Source organism: Fringilla coelebs (assembly GCF_963513975.1).
Source record: "Fringilla coelebs genome assembly, chromosome: 3".
Taxonomy (NCBI): domain Eukaryota; kingdom Metazoa; phylum Chordata; class Aves; order Passeriformes; family Fringillidae; genus Fringilla; species Fringilla coelebs.
The window spans coordinates 102,754,384-102,766,452 of NC_140030.1; the positions used below are offsets into that span (position 1 = coordinate 102,754,384).

General features: G+C 43.0%; 1 protein-coding gene across 1 annotated transcript in view; it reads right to left on the minus strand.

The window, feature by feature from the left end:
- The window catches only part of FSHR (follicle stimulating hormone receptor), a gene marked incomplete at both ends in the record, with an annotated part of 78,112 nt that extends 66,400 nt beyond the window's left edge, over window positions 1-11,712 (minus strand). Inside the window, one exon of the mRNA XM_084202298.1 lies at window positions 11,555-11,712. Coding sequence (XP_084058424.1) covers window positions 11,555-11,712 — 158 coding nt within the window. The remainder of the gene's footprint in view (window positions 1-11,554) is intronic.
- Window positions 11,713-12,069: the final 357 nt, after the last annotated feature.

The window sequence follows — 12,069 nt, forward strand, 5'->3', positions numbered from 1 at the left end:
CCATGCAAGCCAGGCATAGCTTGGAAAGCGTGCTCCTAGGCAGGCTGGCAGAGGAAACATGGGCAGTAGCCTTCTATCAGGCAGCTCCTGAAATACAGATACTGAGGTTGGAAAAAGACCTTCCACTAGGGAGGAACTCAAAGCCATGGAAACTCCTACACTGATGCTATACTTGATGTGGAAGGTGAAATTTAGACCTCCACATAGTCTGGGTGGACCTTTTTCCTTCTTTGGGCCATTTTTAGAAAAGCAGTTGGCATCTTATTGAAGCTCAAGGCTTCTGGGACTTTTGGGCTTCTAGGATTGAGAGCCATCCTGAGTTCAGACTAACAAAACCCTGAGTGTTGCTATGCAACATAGGCTAGAGCCCAAAGCTGTTCATAAAAGTAGGGTACCAGCATGTGGTGTTTTATGGAAATCTATAAACTCCTTTACACAATGGACATTGTAGAGATGCTAGCTGGCAAGCCAGGCTAATAAAAATAGCAGTCTGCCACCCCACCAGATCAGAGGTTAACAAGCTTTCTGTGGAATGCAGAAAATCCTCAAGGAGACGCAAGCAGGAACCTCTGAGCTGCCTCATTGCCTGTTTCAGCTGATAACCACCTCAGCCTGGAGGACACTCAAGAGATGAATCCACACCTAGAACCAAGGCCGGCTCCTGGGTGAAAAAAAGGCAAAGCCTTCCAAAGCCTTGAACAAAGACCCAGTCTCCCTGATTCCCAGCGCCGCCAGAGCGTCTCTTCCAGACAGCGCCCACGCCTCTCAACAGACAAACAAAATGGCAAAGCCTGAGCTGGTGCTGGTAGCCCTGAGGCTACACGCTGTCCCCACCAGCCCAGGACATCAGTACATGCAAGGGAATGGGAATCAATCCACTCCTCAGTGGGAACTTCATGGAAACTGCTGGCTCCTTGTCCAGCCTGTACAGCGCTCTGCTAAGCTCAGGATGGACATGCTTCAATTTCTAGGGTAAAATGTTTGAAAACCAACATGATTTCTGGGGTGTGGCCCCAGGCAGTGTGCTCAGCCACACTGACAGAACACAGCAATAAAATGTAGAGAAATTAAAGAAGTCAAAGAAATATTGTTTGTGATATGAATACTGTAACCATATACTAAAAAATTCCTGTAGATGCAACATTCATGCATTTATGAAGATCTTTAGCTAAGGAGAAATATACAGAGAGCAATTAAACTCATAAAGGGGTGAGAACCTTCCAATTAGTGCTCCATAGGCAGCCCTACTGACCATAACGGAGCCAACCATTAGCCATAATTGAAGTACTCACAAAATCTCCACCTCAGCTCTCTTTAAATTCCTGGCTGTAACACTGCTGTGAAATGCTGCTCTTCTAATACAGTGACAGAAACTGATACAAGAAAAGTACAGAAAGGAAGAAAGTGGAAAAGGTGATGATGCAGATGTACCAAGTCAATAAAAATGCATTTGAGGGAAAAAGCCCTGAAACTTTGCGCCTCACTTGACATAAAAAAAATAGTAGAGTTATAACTTTCTCTGCTGAGAAATTGTTATTAGAAAGAAATACAAATATGCAAGATGTAATTTTTTTGGTTTGCTATTAGGAAACGGGAAATATTTTGCCAAAGGAGAGCAGTCTGGTGAATAAGGTGAGGTTAAGCCACTGGGTTAAACCCTGTACTCTTGGGAAATTGCTCATCTCTTGCAACCTATAGCTTTGCGGTTACTGTAATGGATAAAATTACATTTACATACCAGGAATGTTGTGAAATCTGTTAAGATAGAAAACTGTGAGCCCTAAGACAGTTTTACCAATTCCACGTGGCCCATTAAAACAATTAAAATCTCCCCTAATAATTTAAAACAAATGCAAACTTTAAAAAAAAAAAAATATTTCATTTGCGTGTTCAATGCCCATTTTATTTTTCCCCACAGTGGTTTCCTGCCTGCTGCAATAGCACAAAGTCCTGAATCTGCAAATCAGTGCAGACAGGTACTTTTGCACCTGCGATTTGTCCCATGGGGAAGCAGCAGAGCAGCTTGGGCAAGCAATTAGGATGTGTATGAACGCCTGTGGAATCAGACCCTGGATTTTCTTGTAGGGTATTCCCTCACAGGGGCCACTAATGCTGATTTCAAAGGAGTGGAGAATGAGGTCTGGGCTTCATCTGCCATGGCAACAATATACTGCAGATAGGAAATTGCAGCTCGTGGGATTTGGATGCAGCGAGTATTTCCCCAAACCAGTAGTTCCACCTAGAAAGTTGTTCTGCCAAGGCAGTTCTTGGTCTGCTGTCATTTCCTAGCGCAGCCTGTGCTGCTTTTATTACTCTTCACTGGCCAAAAATGAAAAGCAAAAATTTCCATAGCTGTTGGCCAAAGAAAACTTTGGGGACAAGAGAAGATTTTTAGCATCAACCCACTTTCTTTCCATGGGTTCATGGCCCCTCTACTTATACCTTCCTTGCTCAGAAATATATGTGTGTCTACAAATATTCTTGCTGGGAGACTGAAATCCAAGGAAAGACTCTTCAGAATTGATTGCTTCCCAGTAGTTATCAAGAAGCAAAAAAAATGGATTTGGCTGTTGGTGTTCTTTTTTTAAAGCTGTGGAAAGACTGGAGATGGCAGAGGAAGCAGCGCAGGTGGTGCTTCCATGGCAGGAGACAGATGTGCTCTCTTACCTCAGTGAGTGTCTGTGGCTCTCACAGGCATGAATGTTTCCCACAGAATAGGATAGCCTTTTACAAAGGGTCTGGCACCCAGAAGTGCCTATTGGGCTACTGAAGGCAATAGCCTAATGTGTTTATACCATGTGATGGTGGAAAAAAGAAATCAAAGCTTACCCTGAAGGTAAGCCCTGAAATCCAAACCTCTCAAAGCCAAGTGTAGGCAGGGCTGTTACACCAGAGATTATTTCTAAGCACAAGGCATAGCAAGCACAGAATATGAAACCATTAAAAGGCTTCCAAAGGTGTGTCCAAAAGAAAACCATTATAATTCTTAGCCTGCCTCCTTTTCAGTGATCAAAACCAACCTCAAATAACCACATATCACTTCTTCCCATCCCATGCTCCTGGTTTTGGGAAAAGGGGCAGGCAGAGGGTCCCTCCCACCGTTATTACTCTCTCACCTCAGCCTGGGCCATTTTAGAGGTTACAGCTGTAGATCCACACTGATGTTTTCCAATCTCATCCTCTTTGCCCAGGGCCAAACTGGCGTAGGAAGAAGTTAAACACAGACACCCTGTGCACATAGACAGGTGTGTGGGAACCCTTCTTGGGGAAGGATCTGGTTTTGGGGTAAGAGGGAGGGAAGATGTCTTTATAAGTATCTCATGGCATCCCAAAATTTTGGAACATCAATATAGGACCCCAGGAAAATCTCCTGAGAAAACAAGCACTGCTTTCTTTTCCAATCTTCACACAGTCCACCCAGTTCTTCATTGCATGCTACTATTTCAAATTAAAAAAAAAAAATCTTGTGATCTTCATTTGAAAGGATAGTCCCTCCTTGCTCCACTCTCAGACAAAAGATGAATTAAACACTGAAAACTTGGAAATTATCCCCACTGCATGTTTATGCACAGAGTGTTTTTGGAAAATCACTGAAGATTCACAGATTCCTGACTAATAAATATTTACAAATAAATCCCAATTAACTGGCTATATTTGGGCAAGGATTCATATCAGAAAGTACATCCTCATGTACGTGGATATGGGGAAACTTTATGTCAATAGGACCATCCTCAGAATCATGCTCCACAGGCATTCACAAACCAGAATTTCCAGGCAAATATGTTACAATTCTGACCAGCAATATCATTCTTGAATAGATAAGAGAGTGAGAAGAGCTGAAAGCTTCAGCCTGCAGCTCACCCAGTGGGTATATGCTTAAAGTTGAGGCTGTCCTGTCCATAGGAAGATCTGAGTATGCTACTTTTAAGGATACAGCATTTTTTAGTTAGTGCAGGCAAAGAGGGAGGCTCAGCAAGCTCAATATACTTATGAAAAGCGAGGATTTGTTCAGCTGAGTTGGGTTGGAGGCTGTTTTCATTTCACTCAGACACATATCTCCCTCTGCATATAATAACAGTCTGTAAGTTCTCCTCTAGCTACCCAGGAGCAAATGATTGTAGGTGGCTTGATAAGGTAGTGGGAGATAAAAAGCATCCCTACCTTCCAGGCTGAGCTCCTGAAAGACCTAAGGATAGTTGGAGGAAAACATCGAGCAAAAGTAAACAACCCACAAGTTTTTCTGACCCTAGACCCTCAAGATCAAAGAAATTACACCTGAGTAAAAGTCAGAAATCAGGCTCCTTATTATAGTGTACGTGAGACAATTACAAGAAATAATTTTCTATACTCTTACATGAAATCCATGCTTGGTCTGACCTATAATTTGAAATAAGCTTCATTTTAATGACTTAAATTTCACTGCTAATAAGAGCAGCCCAATCAAACCACAGGCAAAGTGTGTGAAATAATTTACAGATTTTGTCTGAAAAGGTCAAGGTCTTAAACAAAGAAAAGTGGCTTTTCCTAGCAGAGTGCTTGCCCCTCACTGTGTAAAACTAATAGACTGCTATGAAAAATAATACCTGTCTTTAGTGCCTAAACTATCTTGTTTACTGGACACACACACTCGTTCCCAATCAGCTGCTGCCAAAATGAACAACTCATGGCTGAGAGAGCTCCCCATTGCCAGATGGTGAAAATGAATTGAGTTCTTTCCACTGAAGTTAATGAAGCTATGACAATTTAAATTATCTGTGAGCCTGCCCCAATTATCTGTTAACTTGCCTGCACAAGGACTTGGGAAAGTTAAGCAGAACTAACTAAACTAAACTGCCAGCAAGAGAGGAGACAGTGAGGCATGTTGAACTCTGCACAGGTTTCTTTGGTTCCTCAGCTGGATGTCTCACAGGTTTGCTTATTTTAATTTTGCAGATAACTCTGCTTGCCTCTGCAGGACCCCCTCCTGCACACACACTGCAGGCAGTTAGAGCAGCTCTCCCTTTGGGATGTATATTCTTACTTATAATCCCTCCTCTGGGCAACTCTTTCCTGTTTTTGTGGCGTTCCTCATCCACTCTCTCCTGCCACCCTTGTTAAACTCTGACACAAGCAGTGTTTCCAGTGACATGTCAGCCTGGTGAGACCCCTCAGCATCTGCAAAGAAAACCCTGGAGGTGCACAGCAGACTTGCTCCTGCTGGCTTATCAGCTGACACATTTTATGTGTGACACTCTTCCAGAGGAATGTGATTTGCAGCTTTTAAAGGCACATCCCACTGGGGATGTCTTCTCCAGAAATCATCTCGGACATTTATCTGGGATTAACAAGTATTTGAGAAGCTTTTTTAAATTTTATTTTTATATTTAAGTGGCATTGTCTGGGATATTGAGGGAGATAATAAGCCTTGCTCTTCAAGACTGCAATGCTGATATGAACCTGCTAAGTGTGATGATATAGAAAATGATTAACTCAAATTCCCAAGATGCTAAACCTGACTGAGGACCTGAAAGCACACCTGCATGGACAAATATAATGATAACAGAGGGACTGGCTTGGTAGCTCTTACAGTACAGCAGCTTGTACCCTGCTGGGTCAGAGCATCAGTGGCACCCACACATATACCCTGTCTGCATCCCTCTCTTCATAAATACCCTCAGCTCCCTGTGTGAGGGATGGGAAGGCAGCTCATTGAAGCTGAGACTGATCCACATAAGCACTTTAGTGTCACTCAAACTTGTGAAAGCATTTCCCTAGAGCTCTGACTGTGCTCTGCTCTCCCAGCTGGCAGCAGTCATCTCTGAGTGATACTCAATAGGATTCCCTGTGCCAAAGTATCCCTGCATGGGATGAGAGATGGAGTCAATATATTGTAGTATTAGACATGGGAAGGCAACAAAGTCTGAAATACAGTGTTTTACTTCTGCAGAGTGAAAACTGATGAGTTGTGAGAAACTGTCGTAAGGGGAGTAAATGAAGCCAGGAAATCATCCATACTGTTGAAGTGTTTAGCCTAACACACCATTCAGAGCAAAGGAAATTAACTGCTGCATGACACCAGTGAATTCATGACTCCTCAAATCTGCTCAGTGATTCATGTTCTTGTTGGAGAAGCAAAAGACAGACCTCCATCCTGCTTTGCAATGTCCCCTAGGCTAACCAGCTTCCCCATTTTTACCACATTTTAGTTTAAAACTACTGATTTCAGATCTTAGTAGGGTTTTTTTTTTTCCTGCTGTGCCTCAACACTAACTTTGGTATTTACCAGATCCCATCTCATGAATAACATTACTGTCAGACTCTCCTGGGTTTTAACTATATTAATGACTTGAATGAGGAGACACACAAGATGAAGACACCATATTTGAGACAAGAAAATGTAACTCCCACAAATGACTACTTTACTCTTCCAAACCCTTTAAAAAAACATTTATTATTATCTCATTCACTAGGCACGTTTTGATTCTTTGCAGGAACTGAACCAGAACATATCTAAAATGTCCAACAGGGAGGTTTTATTTCAGCTCATCAGCCCAGGAGCTCATTTTGCCTGGTTTCAGATGTGTGGGGATGTGACACAGCCTGGTTTGTGTGTGTGTGTGTGCATGTGTACAACAGAGACTGCTGGAAAATCCAGAATTTATACACTGAGAGAATCTCTCTGTAGCTGACCCCAGGGAAGGGCATCAGCTTGGTACCCTCCCAATGCTGCATGCAACCAAAATCAAGTCTTGGTTTTCACTGTTTCCCTCCAAAAGCTCAGTGATTTAGCAAGTCATTAAATTTTAAGTGAATGCACTTTCATTTCAAAGATATATTTTATACATACATGCATGTATATATACATATATAGACAACTATTCATCCTCAGACTTGGCCATACCTCTCTCATACATGCATCAAGCTGCAGACCCTATGAGTAAGGTGAGAGCCATGTGCAAGTATTTATTTATGGCATCAGGAGTACGCCAGCAGAGTACTGCACTGCAAAGCAGCTTCCATTGTGTGCAGTATAACTCCTTGTGTTCAAAACTCCTGAAGGTTAGAAATTGAATGTTTCTGTAAATATATATATCTTTGGTCATTTATACCAGCCAAGGATCTCTCCTGCTGAGTTTATTATCCTTTTGTGTAATTTTCTTTTGTTTCTTTCTCTTCCTCTCTTATGATCTGCCTGTTTCTTTTTATCCTCCCAATTAAAATGTCAAATACAGAATCCAGCCTAAGCATTGGACCACTGCCCTGATATACAGACAGCAATCTTACAGCAACTCTGTTGCTTTCTGTTTCAAAGTAGGAACTGATCATAAATTCAGGAAGAGAACAATGTAACCCTTACAGATGCAAAGTTGGTTTGAATTAAAAACTAAAATAATTAAAAAGGCTTTATTCAGCATGTAATACCTTCCCAATATGCTCTGCTGTGCAAACATTCTCATCTCATTCCCAAAAAAATGTGGATTTATTGATTGACTGTATGATTAACCACCACAACACAGAGAGTTCAAAGCTTCATGGATCTTAATTTCCTTAGTTTACTTTATCTTCTCACACCTTGCCTTTCTTAGGTTAAGGTCAGTCCATGGGTATAAACACCCAAGCAAGAAGTGTAGCTGTTTGCAGGTTTCAGTGTAATTTCAACCCTTAAGTGTGAAAGAATAAAGAAACATCCTAATTGCAGCTGTCAATAACAGTGTTGCAGCCACAATTCACATCATTGCAGCTTCTGTCACTGGGAAGCACATCTGACTCACCCTGTACACAGCACAGGTCTGGCTATTTCTAGGCAGCTGATGTTTTAGTGCTCAGACATCTACTCAGCCTTGACTTGATAGTCCAAAGTAAATATCCTTGAGCAATTGTAAAAAAACACCTATGCAGCCAGCAAGTAAATGCTGTTTATAGTTTGCAGATGCTTGGGAGAAAACACTCTATATAACATAGCTCTAAACTGCTCTGACAATGGCTAAACTGCCTCCTAGAATCATGGAGTCATTATGGCTGGAAAAGAACTCCCAGATAATTGAGTCCAACCGTGAAGCCAGCACCACCTTGCTCACCACTCAGCCGCGTCCCCAGGTGCCACATCCACAACACTTACAGGGATGGTGATTCCACCACTTCCCTGGGCAGCCTATTCCAATGCCTGATGGCCCTTTCAGGGAATAAATCTTTCCTAATATTGAACCTAAACTGCCCCTGGCACAGCTTGAGGCCATTTCCTGTTTTCCTGTTACTTGGTGCTATCTAAATGTTTCTGCTTAAAGTAGTTTGTTAAATCTTAAGAAGGATCCCTTCTGTTATTTTTGTTTGCATTACAAAGCAAGACCTCTAATGAACAAATGAAATCCTGCTGAATACTGATGATGGATTGCAAAACTTGACACTGGATTTTAAGGCTGGAATAGAACTTCAAGGAGCAAACTGCCTGCAGTTGCTACTGAGTCACTCCCTCCTCTCTTCCCCCGAGGCAAATAATTGTTAATACTTGACACAGGTGAGCCTACATTTCCCGTCTGAACTGCTGGTCTCTGCTGTCTGATGGATTGACTCCAAAGATGTCAGAGTCATCTCTCGGGCATTTTGATATGTATAAAAAAATACCAAAAATTCTTCTATCCAGGCAAAGATTATAAAGCAAAGCAGCTAATAACCACAGCCTCCCCTGTAAATACTCAGAACATGCCAGCTGCAGAATGCTTGGAAATCTGCAAAAAGCAATGGACAAACCAAGCTGTAATTATTCTATCATGAGACTTTGGCCTGTAAGCGAAAAAGTGGATGTGGCAGAAATTAGAGTGATGGAAGCATGTGTATTCTGCTCCCTGCCCTGTTTCCATGAGGTAAGTACAGAACGAAATCACTCACCCTAAGAGGCTACTACCAGCCTTCCCTCTGCAGCACCCTTGCTGCAGCAGATGCTAATCCAGGCAGGAACAAACCCCTGTTTCATGCACCACACTGCAGAGCTCACATTTCCCTTGGAGCCTAAGCTCTCCCTGTTGGGAAGCCAACCACAAAGAAATCCCTGATGGCAGCACGTGTTCAGGACCAACTCTCAAACACTAAAAAATAATAACAATTAAAAATCTCAGCAATGGCAAAGAGATAATTGTTAGGGAGGGCCCTGTCTTTTCCTTTATCATGAGTTTTCCTACCAAGTGTCTGAGCTGGCTGCCACATGCCAGTGTCCCAACTTCAGACACAGCTGTTGTGAAATAGGAACACACAGCAAAGGGAGAAGTGCTTGAGGCTGATCAGGCTCCTGTTCTCACTCTGAAGCATTCACCAGCATGCTATTCAACACTTTAAAGGCACTAGGGAAGGACTCTAAGATAACTTAGGAAAGCTATCAAGATCACATAAGGGAAGATGAAGAGCTGTAAGCATGCTGAAGTGAACCCCTCTCCTTTATATTAAATAAAACCAGGCTGCATCCAGACTCCCAGAATGAGCTCTTAAGTGAAGAAAGTACCTTGCAGGAGCTGTACATAGCAAGAAACCCGTTCCTGCATCCTGTACAGGGTTCTTAGACACCATGGCCTTCTGTGCTTAAGTTGGTACACTGATCAAAAAACTCTTTTCACTCATTAAGACTTTTTGAGAAAACATAAAGCAAGATTTTCCTGCTACCAGGAGTGTACCTGCAGTGTCATCTGGAGCAGTAAAACCTATTTTAGTCACCTGAATCACCCCACTGGGCACTCGGTGGAGAGATGCAGAGGAAAGCACTTTTCTAGAGTTCCCCTTTGATCCTGAAGGAAAAATCTAAGATTTATTTGTCACTTGATAGCTCTTCAGCTAATGTATCTGCCTTTGGTAATGCTAAGGTTTGATATATTCAAAGCTACTCTAGGCAGTTTTCAAATTTTTAAGGCATGCTGAAATCAGTCCCAGGGCTACACTGATGGAATGGAACCTGAATTACTTCCTGAGAAACCAAAAGCTGGTTTATTTTGAGAAAGTGAGAAGAGAGTCAAGTTGAGAGATTCTAAATCCAGTATTTGCACAGTGCTGGCAGAAGAAAGGATTTGTTTGCTGTTTTCAGTCACACTAATGTTGTATTCTGCCTGTTTCAGAGAATAGCACTCGTGCTAAGAACACACAAATTAGCATCCTCAACAAACTCTCGAGAAGTTAACAAGGAGAAAACAAATCCCATTTTACTAACAGGTGCTTTTCAGTGATACTCTACTTCTTTCCTGAAATAATTAAAAAATGCTTTTGCTTAATCCCTAGAAGGCAGACCTTAACTGTGTAATCTAAAGAAACAATCAAAGCAAAATTAAACAAAATTAGCTGTACACGCCTGGAGCACAGCGCACTCAGGATTTAGATGACCTAAATCACAGATGGATTAGTTTTTCCTCTAGTTGTGAGAATGATTTAAACTTTTACTGACCTTTTGTGGTTAATTCAGACATTTCTCTCAAGTTTTCACTGCAGTCTGCTTAGTCAGTGAGCAAAACAACCCCTCCTTCTGAAGAAAACAAAACTTCTACCCTAGGAAAACTGTGGCACAATAACCATGGATATACTGTGGTGTGTAAAACTGGGATGGGGGTATGTTTTTCTTACTAGTGACACATCAATCTTCATTGTATCCTCCCTTCAAACTTGCCACTCCACTTATTAACCAAAGGCCTCATCCAGGACTACTCCTTTTGGTTTTGCTTTAGATTGTAACCACGCCAGATGTCTGTGGGGGTGTTGGCAAAGGGTGATATTTGCCTTCAAACTATTAAAATGAAAACAATCACTTGTAGTTAGATACTTGCCATTGCGCAAGCTCCTTTGCTTGCCTGTGCTACTGACACAGAAAACAGCTGCCACACGTTGTTTTTCCATTGCTCACGTTACTTTTATGAAAAAGAATGAGAAGCTTTAAGATAGACAAAACCCCTTCTCTATCTTCACATTGCTCACTCTCTCCAACCACAGCCACGCCGCTCCTGTGGCGGAGGAGGATCCCTCTCTGAATGTTTATCAGAGTCCTTTCTGCAATGCCTTTGAGATTTCAAAGGGAAAACATGAAGTTGCTTCTTGGCAAACAAGCACAAACCTTTGGAAAGCTCCTGCAGTACAAACAAACACTCATCATCGACTTGTTTGGGGCAGACAATTCGCTCTGCACGTTCCGACAACGCTAAAGCAAAGCTGTAAAGAAAGCTTAGACTTTATGCTTCAAATTACTGTCACAGCAGCAAGGATGCTTGTTACAAATTTAGCCTGCACTTTGTATTGCAACGTGCAAAATCCTTTCTTAACAGACATCTTACAATGAGCACGACCAGAGAAATGGAGAGGAGTTTCAAGGTGGAATTGAGTGAGCATCAGAGGAAGGGCTGTGCTCTGCAAACAGGAGTCTCCCAAGCGACTCCCTGCAAACCTCACCTTTGGCTTGCAAGCAGCAGCTCCTTTGGAGAGCCAGCCACAGGGCTGCTGCTCCCAACCACAGGGCTGCTGCTCCCAACCACAGGGCTGCTGCTCCCAACCACAGGGCTGCTGCTCCCAACCACAGGGCTGCTGCTCCCAACCGCTCCCTCTCCCTACTTACAGCTCAGTGGTGTTGGCAGGGATGTCCCGAGGAACCTGGACCACCTGGTTCTCCTGGCAGATGAAGACCCTGCCCAGGCAGTGGCAGATGTGGTGCTGGCATCCCAGGCAGCCCGCCAGGAGCAGCAGGAGCAGCAGGCAGGAGAGGGCTGGAGACATCTCTGCCTTCACATCTGTGCCCGTCCCTTTATCGGGAAGGGAGGAACGCACAGACCTCCCAGGCCAGCTCCCTGGATGGAAGATCCGCCCCAAAAGCTGGGACAAACCATGTGGCTCTCAGGGGATGACTTCTCAGCAAGTTTCACTTCGTGACCCCAGATTCCTTGTGGCGTTGGAGTGGGGATAGAGAAGAGAAGTGCTGATTTTTCACGACGCGAGTATTTTGTATTTCAAGTGGTGTTGAAGTCAGGGGGCCCAGCTGTGCTAACCAGTGCTCTTTTCATATGCTGGGGAAAGGTTCTTCCTTCTCAGCTACACTATTTTTCATGTCTTGCTTGGTGAGACCAAGGGACAACA